The 22,285-nt window shown below is 45.8% G+C and overlaps 1 protein-coding gene across 1 annotated transcript; it reads right to left on the bottom strand.

The window, feature by feature from the left end:
- Window positions 1-1,314: 1,314 nt before the first annotated feature.
- Window positions 1,315-20,838, bottom strand: bmper (BMP binding endothelial regulator; the record flags this gene model as incomplete). The annotated part of the gene is made up of 15 exons (XM_080857810.1): window positions 1,315-1,496; window positions 2,357-2,487; window positions 4,047-4,383; window positions 4,975-5,301; window positions 5,628-5,673; window positions 6,878-6,982; window positions 7,311-7,451; window positions 7,914-8,023; window positions 8,394-8,493; window positions 10,852-10,934; window positions 11,280-11,370; window positions 12,911-12,993; window positions 14,787-14,886; window positions 19,509-19,594; window positions 20,718-20,838. The coding sequence occupies 15 exons, from the start codon at window positions 20,836-20,838 to the stop codon at window positions 1,315-1,317; spliced, it is 2,043 nt and encodes a 680-aa protein (XP_080713936.1).
- Between the last annotated feature and the right edge of the window lie 1,447 nt (window positions 20,839-22,285).

Here is a 22,285-nt window from a genome sequence, read left to right as displayed (position 1 = left end):
GACCTTTTAGAGAAATATATTGCAGGGTGGGGATATAATTGCATCTTAAACAAGGTCATTCTGACCTATGTCAAGTGTGAACAGGCAACCGGAGATGTTCCATAAAGAGTTTCGTTAGAGGAGACTGTTGTGTTTGCTATGAGTGTAAATGTATGTGTGAATATTATGAAATGATTTGGTTGGTTCTGGTCTTGTGAACCATGAGGGAGTGTTGGGAGGCCTCCTGAGCCAAGAAGAACATGTCTGTTCTGCCACCCAGGAAACTTCAGTAAACTTCAGCAGACAAGACAGAGTTTTGATTTGGCATATATGTCATTGTTCTTAAATATCAGAATCAGAATATCAGAAAACAAGTCAAAACAAATGGACATAAGCACACCTTCAATTAGAAAATTAACACACAACCATACGGAGGGGATTTCTTTTTCTTTTCTTTTCTCAAAAATACAGTACAGTTTCCCTGTGATGATGCAATAACCGTGTCACATTTGGGTATTTCTCCTCAGACAATTCAGAATAGCACAAAATACAACACAAATATAAATATATTTTCCCTTTACATTATTTTTGAAACAAAATTAGATGATTTGGCTCTTGCTACAACATTTCAATTGGCCAATGCATATAAATTAACAATATCATAAACAACAACCATACTTAATAATAATAATATCAATAATGACATAAAGCTGTCTTTTTGTACAAATCTTGTTAGTTTACAGTATAAAATTTTACACATGAATGACACCGAAGTTGGGAATTAAATAAGACAGCCAGGGGGCTGTATTCTTAATAGTAACTTCTGAGAGTGAGTTTTAGCTTTCTTTGCTGAGTTAGATGAGAGTTCCTGGAGAGGTGATTGATCAGCTGCATGTCATCTCCATGCCTCCGCTATGCAGCATGTAGGTTACTGTGCCATGGTGAAGAAGGAACTGTAGTTGGTGTAGGCATTCAGAGAGGTCCATTTACCCAGACCAACATGGCATCAGAGTGTTGGGCTCAACTGAAGGAGAGGAATTGCTTCCCTCTCATCTGACTCTCTTCTCTTTTGTCCTGAGAGCACCTTTGGTATTGGCCTGCTGTGTGACTGCAGTAGGGAGAAGAGGAGTTCATCATCATATGGGTCATTCCACTGCTACTATCCAACTGGAAAGCAGTGGCTCTGTGAAGTCAACCCAAGTTGAAGAAGAAAAGGACTCTGGTTATGGCCAGGATTGAGAGCACCATTGCAGTCTTTCAGTGTCTGTGCAGCCCATCGCCTCCTGAGTCCAAAGTCTGTGCTCTTCCACCCTTACCTCCCTGGGGCCACTAGTGTCATCGTCCTGGACAGGACGTGGGTTTGATGCAGCGGCCCTGGAAATGTACCAGGTTTGCGGGGCAGTGGCAGCCGGCCACGCAGGGTCTGTTGCATGGCCCAATCTCGTTCCAGTTGTCGCACGTTTTGGTGCAACCCGGCCCGCATGTGTCATACACGGCACCATGCTTACACTGGGTGGCTGGAGTGGAAAAAGACAGAGAGAAATAAACAGTTAAGGCAATGAACACAGAATCAGACGGTGCCTGTGTGTGTCATCAGATGACTATGTTGAGGCAGCCAATAATATCTGCCAATGATATACTTTTGCTGACAAAATAAGCAACTTTTCTCAGATATTTGAAATGACATGATTGCACTTCCAAGTCTGCTTTTGCTATTAACCACCAGGCAGGAGGTTGAGTAAGATGGATTCTACGGAGACCGGACAGACATCACGTGGTGCCTCACAGCAAGGTCTAAACCGGTAAAAACCACTACCATTTAGCCTCTCTTCTTCTTTCTTACTACTCCACAAACCTATAATATCACTCTGACTGCTCACTCTGCATCCTTTCTAGGTCTTCAGAGAGTGGCATGGATACGGCACTGGCATTATGAGCCGTGATGACAGTCATCGAGGGAGTGGCAACTGGCGTGAGATGATTGCTCTCATCAACCCTTGTCAGGTGGTTCCTTTTTGTCCCTAAAACTGAGTGAATGTACGGTGTATGTGTATCCAGCGTGTATGTGTATGTAAGGTGTACGTGACCCGGGCGTGCTCAGAAAGCTCGCGCCAGCGTGACCGTGGGATGGGATTAGCGTTTCAGAGGTGGTGGGGGGAGGGGAGAGTGTAGGCTGGGGGTGGAAGGGAAAGTGAGAGAAAATAAAAGAGTGTGTGAGGGAGAGCGGTTTAGATAGAGAGAGAGAGAGAGAGATAAAGAAAGAGAGTTAGAAATGGAAAAGAAGTTAGTGGGACAGAGAGACAAACAGCCATAGAGAGAATGAAAGAAAGAGAGAGAGATTATTAGGAGAGGTTGGGTTGCGTGTTCTGTTACTCACTCATGCAGTTCTGCTCGGGTCTCCAGTGCACCAGCGCTCCCTCTCTCTCACAGGCTCGGCTGTAGGCCATGAAGGACTCACAGTAACAGTTCTTATGCACCGGACACTCACACATGTCTGTTACACAGGACCTGGAAGAAAAGATGTGTGTGTTAGAGAGGGTGGTTATCATCCCACTGCCTGTTTCCGTTGCAATCAAGTGACTTTTGACGACGTATTGACAAAATGTCCAGTTACAAAATGTATCCCCTCAATGGGTCAGGAGTGCAAGGTGTCAGGTATGCTCCACCGATAGCAATGTATCTGCTGTGAAGCAATGTTTTAAGAGACTAAATCAATCAAAGAAATACTAATCTTATCACAAAAAAATGTGTTTAGTCAGGGTTTTCTATGTTTGATCTATATTTGCTGAACGTTTCAAATCTATGGCTAGCTCACAGTCAGGATAGGCTTAGAGGAAGAGACAGAATATCCTTGTGACATCCTGCAGATCCAATGGAAATTCCACACAAATGTATCATTTAACTGTCAGCTGTTTTTCCAAAGGCAACCTTACAGCCCCAAAAGAAGAATCTAGTACAAGCAACCCTTGGAGACCTGCTGAGTTCCTGGTCATAGTCCAATGATGACCCCTCTCTGTGCGCCTCAATCACTCAAACCTTTCCAGAAAACTGGTCAGGTTTTAAGGGGTTTGCCGTCCATAGGCATGGTGACTGGTTGGTCATCCATATCTGTTGTAAGGGCATATAGCAAGAGCCTTGGGATGACTTTTGCACGTTTTGTCCAGGACACAAGGGGAAGGGGAATAACAGATTGCTTCCTCTGTTTGTGAATGGCCAAAATGGTGGTCTATATAGCCATGCTGAAAAAAGCTTTTCTTTCTGGAGGGAGTCCAGTAGATGGGGGGAACAGAGTGAGTTTGATGATGAAACCACAGTCTAGTGTGAAGTGGGGCTTGGAGCCTGTTGAAAGCCCCTGTGTGGTTTGGAGAGTGATAAAGTCACGCAATACTTCAATCCACACCACCATCATCTCTTCCGATGCCTTTGTGTGTGTGTGTGTGTGTGTGTGTGTGTGAGTGCGTAAGTGTGTGTGTGTGTGAGTGGGAGTGTGTGTGTGTGTGTGTGTGTTTTCCATCCACTTTTATGAGTGAAATTCTTTTGGTTGAGTGACCGAGTGAAGGGTAAGGTGTAGACACTATATCACTGTGATCTTTCAAAATCACCCGTTTTGTCGTTCTGCTGGTTTCCCCTTTCATTCAAACAGCCGAGATGAAATGAAATAGAGAGCTAACCTTTTAGATACTGCTGCTGTGGTACACCAAGGTCATGCATTCAATCCCACCAAATAAACTGTTTAAATCGAGGCAACAGTATCTTCTATGTGAATAAATGCAATTGTGCCATCAGGGCAGAATTAAGAAGGACTGGAAACCACATTAAAGGGAATGCCCTGAACACAACTTGTTTGTAGTTTTTGATGACAATTGTTGTGTATGTCTAGTGTTCTCCCCCACAATGTTCTGCCTAGGGTTCCCTGAGATGTAAAGATGCTAAACAATTGCCTATCATACTAATATACAAGATTAAGCATATATACTGTACACAAGCAGCATGATATCAATCAAGCAATTGCTTCTGATTTCCAGAAACTAGCTTTTCGACTTAATCGAGAGAATTGGCTCACACACCTGTAGAAGGAGGTGAAGTCCACAACTGGGTGACACTTCTGGAACTCCCAGGACTTGATCTTCTGGCAGGCCCTGTGTGCACGGAACTTCACCTTGACGGAGCCAGGGCACAGGTACGAGGTGGGTCTGCGCGGTGCCTGAGTGCACATCTCATTGCCTTCTATGCGCCACGACTCTGCAAACTCGTCCACGTCGAACTTGAAGATGCCGTCGCCACCAATGGTGTCATCCCGCTTGTGGCCATTGTAGTTCCCGCAAAGGCCGCACAAGCGACCTCGCAGGTGGGGCGCAGCTACAACCTCCACAAAGCTGTCGCCATCCCAGGTGATCTCCAGCCCTGTGGGAAGGAAAGGGAAATAGAGGGCGAGAAAAACAATGTGAGAGAGGTCGCACTCTTCCTCATTTAGCAAACTTATACTAACACACAACACATAGCATATATAGAAAGAAAATACAGCCACAGTTCCATCCGCACTCACAAACTAACCTGTTAGACCTTTAATTATATAAGCTTGTGGAGATATCTACATGTTATAGATCTGAATGGCCAATCTCAAATACAATTTCTCTCACTCGCACACAAATGAACACGCACGTTGACTAACCTACATAAGTTTCAGCAGTTTAGCTGTCCAGGTCTTTTATTCATTTAGTTAACTTCCTTAAATGATACATAACACATCACAGAAGGAAAATACAGCTACAGAGACCATATAACACACAATGCTGTACAACACATATGCCCTCACAGACTATCTCTTTGTCATAGGACTATATGGTATATGTACAATTTGTTGTAGGAAAGTATGGACTCAATTATACAATTTATCTGTACATTTCTCAAGTATACAACTTCTCTGTCTTTCAGTCTGTCTCTCTCTCTCTCTCTCTCTCTCTGTCTGTCACACACAAACACACGTTGACTAACCTACAATGGTGGTAAGTTTCAGCAGATAACCGTCCAGGTCTATGTGGACGCCGGTGCTGTGGAAGGGCAGGGCGATACGGGTGCCGTTCTGCCTGACCGTGAGGTGCTGGTGCAGGCTGATGCTGAGGCCCGACACCTGCAGCTCCACAGACTTGGTCCAGGAGAAGGAGCGCGTCCGCCGGGCGTCGTTCTTTACCAGCACCACAAAGCTGGCTGCCGAGGAGCAGTCTTTGGTCAGCACGTACTCACACGTGCCCTGGAAGTTAAACGTGCGCCCATCGAAGGTGTTGTAGTGGGGGTCCCCAAATACAGTGCACACACCAGGCTCTGGAGGAGAAAGAGAGCAACAAAGACAGAGAGAAGGGAGGGAGAGAGAGAGAGAGAGAGAAAGAGATTCATATACATTCATTTGAATTCTGTCTTTTGTTGTTCAAGGCTGTTAAAAGCTCAAACTAAAATATCTTCTGACCCAAGCAGCTTAACAAAGTAACATTAAAAACATACATTATGTTTCATTTCAATATAACGCATGCGTCAACTGCTGTGCACTTCACTCTGGTCATACAATCCCTTCTGTGTCCACAAGCAAGCCCCGCTCCACACTCCTCCACACTGAGAAGCGCTGAAATGAAGTAACTGAGTGACTTACTCACTTTCAGTGCAAACAGGACAGCAGCCGGTTCGATTCAGTATCTTATTCTGTGAACAGAATGGGTGAAGAGAGAGCGAGTCAGAGGCGCAGCATGGATATAAATACACGCTGTCAGGCCCAGGCAGGGGGACGGACTGACAGACATTGTTGTGGGGAAACATGAGACGAGGGAGAGCCACAGAGGGGAGCTGGGACTCGGGGTAGGATGGGTGGCGGCGGCGGCGGCGGTGGGGCTGACTTCTATCGGTGCACATCACAGAGCCCCTGTCCCACGCCCACTTCTTCTCTACCCCAGGGGTGTTTTTTTTTTTTTTTTTTTAAAGGCAGACACCCCACTGTACATCACACATACACACACACACACACCCTCACACACAGTGTTATCTGGACCCCCACGCTTTACAAAGAGCTGCCATGTCTTTGATGGCTTGCCTTTGAGGAGGTGGTTTTTTCGGGAGCCTAAATATAGGGTAATGTTTCTCCAGCGTCACTCAAACTGGGGTGAGTCAGAGGCATTTTGATCTGCTTACAAAGGCAAGGGCTCGGGAGACCGGGTGTCTCTGCAAAGGTGGTGGTGTGTGTGGGGGGGGGGGGGGGGGGTTTCGACTGGCAAGTGTGACGAGGGGGGACTCTGGAAAACAGTATAACAGGTGAGCAAGTAGGGGAGGGGAGGGGGGGCTTGGGAATAGAGAACACCGATGGGAATGACGGTGAATTTGGATCAGGCAGCACACAGGCCACCAAAGGGACCTGATCAATGTTAGTCTCAGGTGGAAAAGAAAAGGTTGGCCGTGGGTGAGACTTCAGTAAATCACTTTGTTTGACATGAACAAGTCGCGTATGTGCATATAGCAAGTGTGGGTTAGTCACACTCCATAACTCTGCCAGAGGAGGCAGAGGTAGAGTTATGGACTGTGAGCAGACAAAACAGGTGGGTAAGCAAGACAGGACAGGAGGAAATAGTATCGGCTCAAAATGAGGTCCATAGAACAGCTTAAGTATGAACAGTCCATCAGCACTCAAAATTCCTAGAATACTATTATTCACTTCTAGTAATTTAAATGCTGTGTCTATCTCTATGCGTTACAATGTTCTTATTGTGTAGTGACTCATAAAAAATCTGTCACAAGAGCCACAGTCACTTGTAATGGTCTTAGCAGTGCATTATCTTTAGCTAATCCAGTGCAAGGACACGTTACCCCCCATGTCACCACATGTCAGCTGGAGACCACGCAGTCATCACACACTCACCGACGGGCAGCTGGTGATGGGCACACACTGTTTGGGTTGGCACTCAATGTTCCCCTTTACACAGGTGCATAAAGTGCAGTTCACAGATGACCACCTGTCCCCCTCCTGTGGCGCACACCAAGGGCAGAGAAACACAGGAATGCTCAGTCAACATACTCTTCACACTGATCTAGGACCTGTCATGTCAGAATCAGGTTGTTCCACCAGAAAGTTTGTGTGCTGTGTCTACTCATATACTCACACACATGCCAATCAAAATAATTTTCCAGGTTATATGTTATGTTCATGATATCCACATAGTCGTTTTTCCTGTGCAGAATTCCTCGGTGTAAGTGTGCTGTGCAATTGATCTTAACCTTAGGGCGAGACATAATGAAGATGTTTGTGCAGTGTGCTATTTGTGGGGACATGGGGAAACTGGGAGATGGCCCACCCTGTAGATTTTGCTCTTGACACGACAGTACTTCACGTCCTCGACCTTAATGTAAGACAGACATTCGTCACAGCAGGGCTCCTGGCCACTCCGGCAACTGCCTGGTTTGGAACACCTCTTCTTACAGACCACCGTGGAATCCTTGGAAATAGATTACAGGCTTCAAATCCATGCAGTCACACACAGATTTGCCAAAATTAAAGCCAAGGACATTTTTCCTTTTCCTTGTCTTTATAAAACATCTGAGATTATGATATGATGACCTTTACATATACAGCTTGTCCATGTTTAAAAAAACTGTTTGTTGGTCAGTGGTGCTATTTGTCAGTTAGAATTTAGGCACACCAATGAATTTGACTTGATATAAAAGGTAGGACTTATAGAGCTCATTTGTGGTAGTGTCAGAGACCAATGAAGCACTGATTTCCCAATTCTACGCGTACATTCTACGCTCTGTGAACTACTTTGCACAAAACCATCTGCAAAAGACGGCCAGTCTTAAGTCCATCCATAAACTATCCGAAACACATGATTTGTTGCTTTAGTTCTGTTAATGTCTTGAAGTATTTATGGGATGTGAGGAAAACTCTGTCTGGCTCTCACCTTACAGGTACATGTGGTGCAGTTGTCGTACTTGAAGGATGTCCCGTTCTCGTAGACCTCACTGTGGAACAGACAGCTCCCCAGCGACAAGTCAAAAACCTTCCTCTGACCTACAGCAGACAGACCAACACATGTTGAAACATATCAAACCTCCTGGACCACCATTTTAACCTCATGACACTGACTACGACAGACCTTTTTAGTCCATAGAAGACCTGGGTTAACCAAATGATGTCAACAGTAATGTTCAGATGATGATTTGTTAAATGAGATAAGAAATAGGAAGTGAAAACAAGTCAATTCATCCAAAGGTCTGTTGAAATGTTTAACTAATTGGAATGTTGGGGCAGAGGATCTTTAACCCTGTCAATGAGGTGTAGAGCCACGTCGGCCATGCATGACTCTCTGCTTTTGTCATAACTCATAGAGGGGGTCAACAGGAGGGGAGCGGATGTTGAGTTTGGGGTGGCAGGGTCTTACCCAGGCATTTGGGGCAGCACTGGCCTGCTGGGGTGTGACTCAGATGAGCAGGGCAGGAGAGAACTGGGCAGATCTCTCGTTGGCACATTGTACGACTTCCCTGAGGTGACAAACACACACACACACACACACACATTAACATTATAACAACCCAATACATGATACACCAGTGCTTTTCACTAGTTTAACCCCTAGATGAACTGAAACTACTGACTCTTGGTAAACCATTTTTTCTTTAACACCGTGTAGAACTGAGTGATCTGTGTTTGTTGTCCACAACTACAATCTAAAGAGAATACAAACTTTAACAACTAGCTAATCGCAAACAAACAAACAAACAAAAAAAAACTTCTCAGAAATCTGTTGTGAAATAACGGCAGCATGTGGAAAATCCCTTGACCTGCTACTGTGGGAACCAGCAGCAGCTCCTCATGCGTGAGAGCACTAACTGATTTACTACTCACGGAGACGAATGTAACTAATGGTGACAGCGGCCATGGCGGCAAGGAGGAGAACATCAGTCAGAGGCAGCATGATGAGCAAGACGAATCCCTCACTTTCTTCACCCTAATATGACAAATAAGGCCCTACTGTTCCACAAATCAATCTTCTCTGACGGCCATGTGTACGGGTGAGTGTGTTTTCAGGCCTGTCATATTCTCCACATCACTTAAAGAGATAATATGCAACAGTTTGGCAATCATGTTTTTATGAGCAACTAGTAGCCCTACTTGTTTTTTTGACCAAAACTCTTTACTGCTAGTCTGGGAAGTCCCGCCCCTCTTCTCCGGCCAATTTGATTTAGCCTCTGAAGGGGGTCTGGCAAACTTAGGATAGCAGTTCACTTCAAGATTTCCAGAATCCTTGGAGCCAATCACAAACTGGCTTTTGGCTACCTGGCGCGCCATTGGCGGATTTAAAATAACCACGTCTACCGTAACAAAAGCGAAACTTAAGAGAAAAGCACAGTAAACTATATACTGCTCTCGCAGCTGTCTTGGATGATTTCAAAGGCAAGTTTTCTTTGAAAATAGAACAGAAACCTGCTCTGGAACAATTCATACAGAAAAAAGATGTGTTTGCTTTATTACCGATCGTTGTATCGTTGTATAGTATCGTTGGTCTGATTGGTTAAAGGCGTGTCCAATTACGTGAGTGAAGTGGACCTCCATTGAGGAGTTGGCCAGACTAACTGAGCAAATGAAATGCAGTGAAGGGGCGGGGAATTCCCAGACAACTTTACTGCAGCTTTAAGGTAGATAGATTTGAGAAATGTAAGGTGTGAAGCTTTGAGCTGGTAGGATCCCAAACTGCCACTACATAAAGAACAAAGCTGGGTCAGCAGGTAAGACTATCCAAGGCTTTTCCCAGGTCAAACGATGTAAGATCACCTTAGAATTTCCCATAACCGATGAGTACTTTTGATACCTGCAATGCATGGGAATGTGCTGAAAGTTGTGGTTTTTGGCGAGCCAAATGTTTGCATATTTACACTCACACACACCACTTTATATTTTCTTAATATACACAACACCATACAAAGATGGCAAAGAGAAATCGGTGCATGCCAAACGTCAAATTCAGAAAATATTGAAGCAGTGCAAATGTTAAACTTCCCAAAAACAACACAGGAAAAAAACAGCACAGCAAACACACATGGCAATATTGCCTTAGAAAAATCAATGACTACTAATCAATGATGATTATCTGAGGCCAGAAAAACACTTCTCATTCCTCCACCCTGTTCACAGCCCCTCCGCTCTCCACCCAGCCATGCCTAGGCACTAATGTGTTTATATGAATTCTCTAATGTGCTTGTTTATCTAACGGGGGAGAGGTGGACAGACCTTTCCTGCACCGCTGAAAAATCGAGGGTGTCCTAAGACAAACTCATTTGGTCTACCCTCACACCTCCACTGCCTTGAGAAAATGCAGAGCGGCCATGACACCATGGCATTCCTTTGATCAAGAATGACCTGAAGAACAAATTCTGGAAGCCATTTTTATCCATGAGTATTAGAAGGTTGACATGCAGTTTTTCAGACAGCCTCAGAGCAGCATGCAAACCTGTTCCTCCAGCTCAGCTGCTCAACATCAACATCATTTTCAATACACAAGTGATGCAGTATCCACTCTAACGGACATCTGTGTGGGTCTGGGGCTGATCTGAGCCCAGTAGTTCTTGCAGAATTAAAACATAAGAGTTGGCCTTATGTTCTTGGATCACAGCACTATCAACCATGTACTTAAACTAAAAAGTACTAAAAAAACTATCAAAGCTGCAATTTTTTTATCTTTGAGATTTTGTCTGAATTTCCATAATCATAACATCAAAACAAATTTGAGGTAATAAAAATGTGTTACCAAAATAACATCTCTTAAAAACTGTATTATATTCTAATGTGCTGGTGAAAATATATATATATTTTTTGTAAGTCATTATGATGATGGTACTCACAGTGCAAGTGCATTTGATACATGGCTTTCCCTCAGGGTTGAACTCCGCCCTTTCCTTGTACAGACGACCCTCGAAGATACACCCTGTGGAAGCGTGACACATCAGGAAATAGAATTAGTCCGAGACATAATGACTTAATTCTCGTCAGTGGGATAACAGAATCAAACTCTTTCCAGAAGAAACAAATATGGCAGCTCGTATATCAGCCTGCTCAGTTTACGGGAAGATCCTGCCGCAGGTGGAAGATGCATCGGATCGGGATATGCAGTGGAAAACAAGCTTTACAGTTCCGGGCCTACAGCTCTGGCACTCATGTGTTCTTACTCAGTAATGCCTAAGTCAGACCGCAGAGAGTGAGAGCAGGGCCTGAGCCTGTAGACATGGCCAGAGGAGTGGCGGCATGAGAGGAAAAACAACTGGATGATTACCTTGACAGGACGGGCAGCATTTCTTGGGATGGATCTTAGGGTTCTTACAGTGAACGACACATTGCATCTCGGCCTCAGTGATGACACCTTCCTGTCAGAAAAAAAACAGCGACAAGATTAAAGACTGTAAGCGAACGAAACAAAGCAAAAACCAAACAACCCCTAGACCTGTGGCGAGTGTCCACTGTGGTAACATTCCACCGGCTAGTCCTTGTTGCTCTTTCCCAGCTAAGACTTCATGCTGCTGTGTGGACCTCAGCAAATTCTGGACCTGCATGCCTCTCATTCCAGCATTAGAACAACTCTGCTCTCGGTTGCCTGGCCACATGAAGCCCCTTGGCCTCTGCTGGAGCTTAGGGTGCTGGAGGCAGATTAGGGGCTGCTGTATCTCTCACTATACACTCAGTGTCAGTGGGCCTCCGATCGCACATCCAAATCAGCTGACCCCTGTCACCTCTGACCTCCTGGGCCTCGGAGCCTTTAACACTGCATCAGTGTCAGAGGAGACGGATGGAGCCAGAGTGCGTGGGGTGGGGTGGGGACGCAAAAGGGAGAGTGAGGGCCTCATGAAGACCAGCATGCCAGTTGTGCCTGTCAAACAGTCTTCGATAAGGTCGCCAGTTTTACACAGGGTGTGTTAGACCAGGCCAACGGTGCTCAGGGTGTCTGTCAGAGGTGGACAGTCATGCTCTCCAGGGCTGATTTGTATGAGAAGCAGACTCTAAAAGCTGGCGTGAGAAACTGTGTTGAGAGGAGAACATGCTGCAGAACATGGTCGGAGAGTGTGAGGCGTGAGGAACACCGGGAGGTCCTTTCCCATGCCGAGTGCCCAGGGAGGCGGATAATTGTTGCGCTCGCTTATCCTGGCTTCCAGCGCGCTAGCTCCATCTGACACCTACACTTCTGCTTTAGCGTTCGTACACGGACTCATATGTTCCTCCAATTAGGACCTCCAACGTTTCTGGAATCCACTCTGGAGCTCAAACACGCGTCTGTCTTTTGAGCTGTCAGGCCTTTTTCTGAGTGGAGTGCACACATGGAGGGTGAGCGTGCGCTGCACAGCGCTGCAGCTTCGCTCCTTTCCTCACATTATCTCTCACAGAAGCCAGCTGAACAGCAGACTCTGGCAGACTGCGGGGATTGCGTGGAAAGAGTGTGTATGTGTGTGTATGTGTTTGTGTGTGTGTGTTTGTGTGTTTGAGAGAGAGAGGGGGTGTGTGTGTGTTTATGTGAGTGAGAGAGAGAGAAGAGTGTGTGCTTGGGAGCTGATGGGGGGTGCAGATGGTTGCTGGGAGGACGGGCCGTGGTGTGTGGGGGTGTGGGGGCCTCTGCGGGGGGATGTTACAGGGGGAGCGGGTGAAGTTTGGGAGGCTTGAGTCCAGATGTGTGGAGGACTGCGCAGCCAAGTTCACCTGGCTCCTCTCCGGTATAAATGAACCATAAATAATTTAAGGCTGTCTTTTTCTCTTATCTGTCCTTCTGTCCTTCTCTCTCTCTCTCTCTCTCTTTCTCTCTCTTTGTTTCGTTCTTTCTTTCAGAATTCCCCCTCACTTATTCGTCCTCTGCATCTCTCTCTCATTCTCTCTCCCTATCTCCCCCCTCTCTGAACTGAGTGTGTGTGAGGGACTCACCTGACAGCGGCGAGTCATGCAGGGTTTAGTTGAGGAGCTCCAGCTATACGAGCTGTTATAGGACTTCCCCTCCAGCTGGCAACCTACATAGAGACAGCAGAGAGAGGAAGAGAGAGACCAAAAACAGAGAGGATGATGGAAAAGACGAAGTGAGGAAAGGAAGCATAAGTGAGAGGAGTTGAGAAGAAGAGTGGAAGGTCGATAGAGAGAGTGAGAAGACCATAAAGAAATGTACTATGGAAACAGTGGATTAAAAGCCATGCTATGATTTGGACGAAATGGTTATCTCCTTTTATAATCCTCCAGAGACTCAGACATAAACAGCATACGTTGCAAACAGCACATCACATAGAAGCAGTCAGGAATATTTAATACGTTTAGAGGAAACGGGCACATAAGTAACTCAATTTAATAGATAAGATCAGTCTTTACAAACAACCATGAGTTGGAGTAGCAGCCCTTAAAACACTCTGATTGAGCGTTCACCAGGGTCGAGGCATTCCATCTATAAAAGTTGTTCATTGTCCTGATCTGAGACTTCCATAGGAAAACACAATTAAACACGCGGCCGAGGAAGAGAGAGAGAGAGAGAGAGAGAGAGGGAGAGAGAGAGAGGGAGAGAGAGAGAAAGAGAGAGAGTATAAAAAGGACCAGCATGGAGAGGTGGCTGGAGTCTTCTCAACAATAATACATAAGATGGATTACAGCATGGGGATTTCCATTCAGAACAAACCCAAGAAAAAAAAAACAAGAGAGAGAAAAAAAGGAGTGTTAAAAAGTCCAGGCATTTTTTAATAAAGCCCGACTCGTAAAACAGTCCCAGTTACAAACAAAAGGGCCGCACCCCATGCTGGGAGGTAGTGAGGCAGTAGGTTATGTCTGGAGTGACCCCAGGAGGAACTCTGGTCTTGCAGCTCTCTAACCCGACAGTGAGCGAGAGAGCGAGCGCACGCGGTCCAAGCCTGAGGCCTGAGCTGCGGAGGCTCAGGCCTCATAAAAGCTACAGTTTTATTTCTGTGGCCCTTTTCTGCCTGTCGCTGCATCCCGACGGCCCTGCGCCTCAGGAACCATCCAGCCACCAGCCACGTCTAATAAGGAGTCACTCCATGAGGACTTTATATTTCTTTAAGCACAGTTCAAATTATAACTTGTGCAAATATGCCCAATTTACAGACTTGGCGAGCCTCAAAAGGGAGTCTATCGGAGAGAGCAAGGAAAGCCCACGGTCTTACCACATGAATGAGATTGTAGCCGACATTGTAGGGGACTGTGAAAGGGAAGAAGGGAAATGCTTCTGCAGTTGGAACATTCTGCTTCCATAGACTGGCAGTAGTGTTGGGAGAGGACGGGGAGCCCATTATTAGTTCCCAAAGATCAGTGCTAACAGCAGTTCTACAGTTCAGCAACAGTCCCACAAACCAACAGGCCACATTCAGTTATATGGTCTGTCTGTCTGTCTGTGTGTGTGTGTGTGTGTGTGTGTGTGTGTGTGTGTTTGAGGGAGAGAGAGAGAGAGAGACAGTGAGAGAGAGAGTGTGTGTGTGTGTGTGTGTGTGTGTGTGTGTGTGTGTTTGTCTGTCTGTGTGTGTATGTGTGTGTGTGTGTGTGTGTGTGTGTGTGTGTGTGTGTGTGTGTGTGTGTGTCTATCTGTCTGTCTGTCTGTCTGTCTGTCTGTCTGTCTGTTTGTCTATGTGTCTGTTTGTCTATCTGTCTGTCTGTCTGTCTGTCTGTCTGTCTGTCTGTCTGTCTGTCTGTCCGTCTGTCTGTCTGCCTGTGTGTCGACACTGTGTTGCATTGTTGGACACCCCCGCCATTCCTCGATACTTCCTCGTTAGTCATGCAAGTGTGGACACTGCAAATAGATCTGAGTGTTTACCTTTGCATCGTTCACAGCAGGCTCCTGTCTGTTTGACCACCAGTGCGCAGTCCTCCGCCACTTGGGGGCATTTCTCCTGCTTGCAGTCCACCTTCTTGTTCTGAGGCCAAAAGGAGGAGAGAAGAGGAGAGCGGATCAACAGATAATTCAGCATCAAAAGCTTGAGCAAAAGCACCCAGTCCAACCAGGCGCTTATACAGTATGTATGTGTTATACTGCAGTAAGTGCCTACTACACTCTCCTCCTAAATGGCCAAAGGCCCTAATTTGAGAGTGAAGCGTGGCAAATAAACAGAAGTGAATAAGAGACTGCTGCCTAAGAAGTGGTGTGCTTGAACATCAGGAATATTTGGACACACACGTGTAGACTCCATGGCATGGCAACATTACGTTGCTGCCCTCAAAACACGGACCAAAGCCTTTTGACATACACATTGGCCACAGCTGGTGCTGCCAAACTTAAAGTTGGCTAGAGCGGGGGGCGATCTATATTCCATAACTTTAAATACCAAAACCAAAAAAATACTGGACCAAGCCAAAACAGATGAGATACATGCTGTGGAAACACATGGATCTGATATTCATTTGTTACTGTATCACACGTGTTCAATGCTGTCCTCCCGTTGCACTGAAGGAGGGGAAGAACGCAACAGAGTGAAAAGGTAAGGGATATGGAAGCAGAAGAGCCATGCAGATTCTCTGGTGCCCATCTCACGGCCTGACAGAGGCGGCTCCAGCGAGAGACAGCTCAGGGCAAGGTCAGGTCAGGGGAGGGGAGCACGCCGCCAAACCCCCGTCAGAGAGACGTCCACGTGGACGAACAGAGACAGAGTGTTGGTATCATCTTCCAGCAAAGTGAGTAATAAGCCACCTCCCATTGATTTCCCTTCATAAAACCTCTGCTGCAGGTCAATACAAAGGATTCATTAAGGCATTTTATCTGCTTAGGAGACTGTCAGGGCATCACAGTGGGGAAGTGAAAGAAAGGTATGGAGGGAGAGAGGGAGAGAAAGAGAGAGAGGTAGAGTGGAAGAGAGAGGGTGGTGCAGCATTGTTAAAGCTCAAGTTCAAGACAGAGAGCAACAGAAGCGCAGTGATAAAATAGAGAGAAAGAAGAGAATCCTCACATACACACTGCATTGCTGTATGAAAGAATTCTTGTGGCTCAACACTGTCCATCTCAATTTCCCAAATGACGCGTATCGCATGCAACAACAATTTCACGCCCTCTTTATATAAATCACACGCACACTCCGTTGACCAACACACGAACATCTCTCTCTCTCTCCCCACAGTCACCACAGTGCTCCTCTCCGCTCCACTCTGACCCCCGTTGGTTCCCCGGCTCCCGTACCTCCAAGCTCCCTTCAGTCTCCCATTACCCGCTTATGCTTCAAACACCCAATAAAACGTAGTCCCAGGGACTCTACTTTGATATACTTTGATGCAATCTGTTCACTCCGCTCGTAAAGAGGCAGGAAATTTATTCCGAGGCAACTTGGATTTAGACCGCTGTCACACAAAGCAGAAGAAGAAGAATCTCTTCATGCGCGGCTGATCCTAACATATCGATGGATCCAGAGAGCTGTTTTATGATGTGAGAATATGAGGAGTCAGGGTGAGGGGAGAGATGGGACTAACTGTCACGACCACAGATGTAGAAAAGTCAGTAGTGATTCTGAATCTATGGCCATGACATACTCTGTCATTTTTTCAGGCTATGTGAAGAGGCGTGTACACAGAATAGAATGGATACAGTGAGTCGTAAACATAACAGACAGGACAAAAATACCGAATGACTACGCGCAGAACGAGTAAAAGTCTACCTAACCAGATTCTAGGAAAAGCAACGTGTATATTTGACCAAACCATGTGAATACATCAGAATGGGATGATCATTGCGGTTGCACTATGGCATAGTGGTTTAAGTGCAAGGCACTTGACCGTACGCATGACTGCATCTCAGCCAAACGGAGGAGCCAGAGGTCTGAGATGGGCCACTATTTTAATCTTTTTCAGATTTAGAAGAGACAATGACATGTAGCTACTCAGGAAATGGAACCTTTTAGACTTTGACTTGATGCACTGTGAGGGCAAAAAGTTAAGCCTTGCTTGCCTATTAGGGTACCAAATGAATGGGCAGCCGTAGCTGTAAAATACCATCTTCCTTTTTTAGATAGGCCTACCTTGACAACCACACCTACACTAGGCAACATAGTAACTACATCATACAGGGTAATCCCAAGTGCTGAAAGCCTAAATGACTTCCCAGAAGTAGAGTTAGCACAGCCGAATGCAGCCAATAAACAGCGGTTAAGTTAAATATTAGGATATTAACAGTTTACATTTACAGTAACAACTCAATCACATTATATCCTTTGTAGAAGGTCAAACCATATCATTTTGATCGAAAATGGTCAAACAGCACAAATGAGTGATAGCAATTTGTCTGATAATCACTCTCTTAAAAATTACAGCTGTTTATTTTTGTATTGTATGCGTTTTTAAAAGTTCAAAACTTGTTAAGAGTACTGCAGGTATATTGCCTCACCCCAAGAGAACTCCCAGCACGGCCCATTTCTCCCCCATATCTCAACACCCGGCTTTCAGAGTCCATCACCGATCCAGCATCCATTAGCACTAAGTGACACGAGGCCGTGTGAGGAAGGGTCAGGAGTCAAATGAGGTGACAACTCCAGATAACCTTCCAAAAAACCTCCTGCAGTATCAGTGAACCCGTTTCCTCTTTCCTGCTACACACAAGACAAGTCTGCTCCATGAGCACGCTGTCACTCCACTATAGACAGACAATAAAAACGCTAGAACAACTGTCCCTATAAATAGATGTTTCAGCCAAGAAATCACTCAAGCGTACCTGAAGCTCCCCTCCAATGTTGCCTCCCCCGTTCCTCCCGGCGCCCCCCTCCTCTGTGGGCAAGCCAAAACAAGTGCCCGCGCTTCTTGGTTTTCACTCATCTCTGGCAAAGGTATGGCAAACACACAAGGGCCCTTAAGAGGAGCACTCCACTTAAGAAAAGCCTTAATCCTGCACTCCTTGCCCTCTCACCTTCCACCTCTCCCAAAAAACAAACAGGTCCTGACCCCTTGCACGGCCAGACTCTGCTCTGGGGCCGCCAGGCAGCCTGGTCTGCTGTGCTTTCTGGGGCCTGGAGAGAGGGAGACAGGGCTGGACTGTCTGTCTGGCCTTTTCACTCTCTGGGTCTCTCTAATCCTGCATGGAAGCTCCGGATGCCTCCTACCTCGCTTAGTGTGACCTGTCATGTCCTGAACTGGCCTTGAGGATTGCTTTGGCTCTTGTCTGTGTACTTCTGTACACCCTGACCGCCCACGCAGAGGCTTGTTTAACTTAACACCCCCCGCAACCACCAACACCCCCCCCACCCCCCCAGCTCGACTACCATCACTACAAGGGCTTACCGGAGGTTCTAATAGGCATCAGGATGAGGATGTGCAACTAAGAGGTTCTTTCTCAGTTTCGTAGTCAGAAGCTTTTAAAAGGTTCTTCAGGACTAACTGTCACCTTTTAAATTCTGATTTATTAACAGATAGCCAAAAAAGCCACCTGGACCATCAATCATGAGAAGAGAGATAGAGGGGACCAGAGAGAAACAATGACAGGAAGAGGCGGTTACATTGACAGAGTGAGAAAGTAAGATAGAGAGTGGAAGGGAGAAGGAGAAGGAGGAGAGAAAGAGGGGGCAGAGGTGTACAAGACAGATAGAGAGAGAGAGACAGACAGACAGACAGATACAGAGAGAGAGAGAGAGAGAGACAGACAGAGACAGAGCTACAGGCTGAGCGACATGTCAGGAGGATCACATGCCTGTGAGAACCGATTTGTGGCTGTCTGTTACAGGCTCGGCGGGCCAGCAGATTCCTGCCTTTTGCGCGGCGGCCCCTAGAGAGAAAGGGCCCTCTGTGTTTTCCCTCCTGTGCTTCCATCAGTGGATGGCCATTAGCGGGTACTTAGCAGTGACAGTGAGCGGCTCCTAGGCTCCTGCGCACTCCGGCGGCTGCCTCCAACCACGACAGTGTGGCGGCACTGCCGTCTTTCAACTCCATCCCCCCCCCCTCCTGCCTGCCAAACCAGCCCCCCCTACCCCACGCATGTGACAAGCCAGGGTGAGGTTGAGATTAAAGGTTGGGCCGTGACCCTACGATGACTGATAGCATTCATCAGTGGCAAAGAGGATGGGGGTTTGATAAGAGCATGCTGAAGAGGAGACTAGTATCAAAGAGGTGATCCAATCCCAAGAGACAGACAGCCAGCCAGTCACAGCGGACACACAGGGACACATCCATGACAGACAAGAGAAGGGCTTGGTTCAAAGTAGGGGGATGATGTTCTCACCCAGGCAATCAAAGCTCAGCACTTGTCTGCAATCAAATGCCGAACAGTTTGCTGTTACAGTCAATGGCAGGGGAAACCATAATCATTGTAGTGTGTTGTTTTCGACACAGGATAGAAAAATAAAAAAATTATGATTGTTTGGAGTGACTTCGAAGCTTGTTGTTCGAAAATTCGAAATATCTGCCTTCTCATTTTCCTATAACGGCAGACTTAATACATTCAAAACAAGGAATAAACTTGACAATTCAAGAATTTGATTGCTAGGAACGAATACTGCGTAATTGTTAATGGATGTTTCATATTGTTTATAGCAACATATCTGTTTTCAGCAGACGGCACAGTGACACTCACCAGACAGACGCAGGATATGCAGGGGTTGTCGGTGATACTGGGATAATGGAGCAGTTCTCCTTCATTTTCGCAGCTGGGCTCGGTACCTGTGGAGAGGCCAAGAACAATCGATATAACAATATAACCATACTGATAAAGGTGTAGATGTGCGTGAGCAGTAGCAATTAACAGATAATCCAATGACAGAACCCAACAGTCACAGTTCAGGTTAAGTGAACAAAACGGATGCTTTTCGAAAAAAATCCGTGCCGGGTAAGGACTTAAATTAAGCAGACATTAACTGGTTGTAATAAGTTATATTGTGTCATAGTATTGTATTATTGCTTTTATATTTTACACTTGTTATAGCGTAATTGTGCTGCCTTTAACAAAACGAATGGTTTCCATCATCTCAGTGGCAGACTGACCCAGAGAGCGGGACGACTGTAAACATTTACAAACTTTCGCATATAATTTTAAACCAGTTCTGATCTAAATGAGCGATACCTATATGTCGGTCTCCAGGAGCACTGACATTCTAACTTTGAATACACCTATAGATCTAAACAAACAGCTATCGCTTCACACCTACTTTACACCTGCTGTGCCCAAGACAATGTATTTAACCCTAATCACACCCCAAATGTTCTCTGCCTATCACATAAAAGTCCACTAGCCAGGGAACATCTCCCAGGCTCGAAGAAGAAGACTATAGACAGGTGATACTGCCGCATATTTCGAATACCTGTTAGGGACCCGTTCGGGCAAACTGATCCGAAGGGATTATGTGGTAATAGTGTTCAACTGATATCGATACCAATGCTACTATTAGTCTCTACCCCTGCAGAGATGGCGCGTTTAGAGTTTGACTCTTGCCAGGGTGACCTTAACAGTGGGATTTCACATACGGCCTCCAATATGCCTGTCCGAGATTAAAAAAAAAAAAACTACGCTCCGTGGGTATTTCGCGTGCGTCCGTGCAGCAAAGGCTACCAGTCAGCGCTTAACTGTTGTACATATTACATCTGCGTGAGCGTCGTGTGACCACAACCTAAGAATGAAACGCGACATGTTCAAAAACATCAGGGTAATAGACACGGATGCGGCTCACTGAAGCGAAAATCATGGCCTTTTGCTAGATAGCCGACTATGCACTTTTACGCACAGACTGCACACAACGGACGTGCCATTATCAGTTTGTGAAACAAAATGAAGCCTACAACTCCTTACCTATTATAAAAGGTGAAATTAACTGCGACGTTTGGACCAACAAAAAGACTAGAAAAAAGCTGTGCGAGGATGTTGTGGAAAGTTTCATAGCCAAGACTCCCGTGGCACAAGAAAAAAGCATCCTAAAATTGGTCCCGAGGAGGAGAAAAAAGAAAATAGAAAATGTATCCAGACTTGGAAGAGCGAAAAATACATTAAATCCAATGAGGAGATGATGAATATGTTGAAGATCTAGTAGGAAAATCGTCTTCCTTTAAAACGAGACTCCGGCAGTAGTTGAAACTCAGCCCATAACCTTCACAAAATGCTAAATGACATTGCTTGTCTCCAGGCATCCGACAGTCGACCGGACACATGAAAATTACAATGACAAAGTCGAGCGGACAGGCAGGCGACAGCCCTCATGACACAGCCAGGATAGATTTGAATGCCCCCAAAACTGAAAGTGAGAAAAATAGCTCCTTAAAATTCATAAGCGCATCGTGTATTTCGCCAGGCGAATGCGCACTGATGTATAAAAAAAGCGCAAATGTAAGGGTGATAACACGGAGGAAACGAATTTCGCTGACAAAATACTGAGAATATGACAGATGCCTCTCAGCAACTAAAGTAGTATAACTGTCCACGCTGGAAAAAAAGTCAGTCTTAAGTTTTGCCAATTGAAAGGATGTTGCGGAGCTGTCATGAGATGAAATGCGACTGAACGGACCCAAGTTGGAGCTACAACTGCTCCAGCACTTCGCAGCGCACGAGTGGCAAATCAACTCGACTCCCAACTTCTGGCGTTTGCATTGAGACCCGAAGCGATGCCAGAGCAATAGAAACGACACAGCTCCAGTTAAACATTCCCGCGACTAAGGAACCTCCCTCCCAACACGAAGAGATCGGCCCCTCAATATTTAAATCGTTGTCGGGGGTTTAATAATCCCACTGTTTTGGCGCACAGTTTGCCCGCAGATCCCTGTTGTTCGCTGCTTGTTTGGTAATGGAACAATCCCAACAAATCCCGAGAGACCCACCTACTGCTATTGCCTCTCGTTCCACCAACCCCTCTATAGACAACATGTATTTCACATGTCTTTACAGGAAATCCCAGTGCTCAATCAGGGAGGACCAGACGAGGAAAACATACGGATTTACTGAGGACAAGCTCTAAGTCTGCACCATGCGTTATATCCAAGGGAAGATACGGGCTGTTCGGAGCACTACATAGGAAGTGTCACGGAGCAGCGGACGCTTTCTATCTCACATGTGGAAGATAGGAAGGCACATCAGTGTATCGACTGTATAGTATGTGGAATTAACATTAAGGTCTCCATTCAGCTTCGGCATACATGACCCAGTATTTAGAATCTCTTAACTCATTTTATTTTCCCCCGAAAACCCTATAAATTAAGGCGGGATCAGAACCTTTAAAACAGCAAGAAAGTTATTCCATTACTTCTATTTATCAGGTTTAACGGGCTACGTGTTATTATTTTTTTGTGACAGATTTATGTTTTACAACACTGGCTTACTTCAAATTGCAGCTCATGGTTAAGTTCAAATGGAAAGACGAAGCATGTCTT

The sequence above is a fragment of the Sprattus sprattus genome (assembly GCF_963457725.1).
Source record: "Sprattus sprattus genome assembly, chromosome: 19".
Classification (NCBI taxonomy): Eukaryota; Metazoa; Chordata; class Actinopteri; order Clupeiformes; family Clupeidae; genus Sprattus; species Sprattus sprattus.
This window is presented reverse-complemented; position numbering and strand designations above follow the sequence as displayed.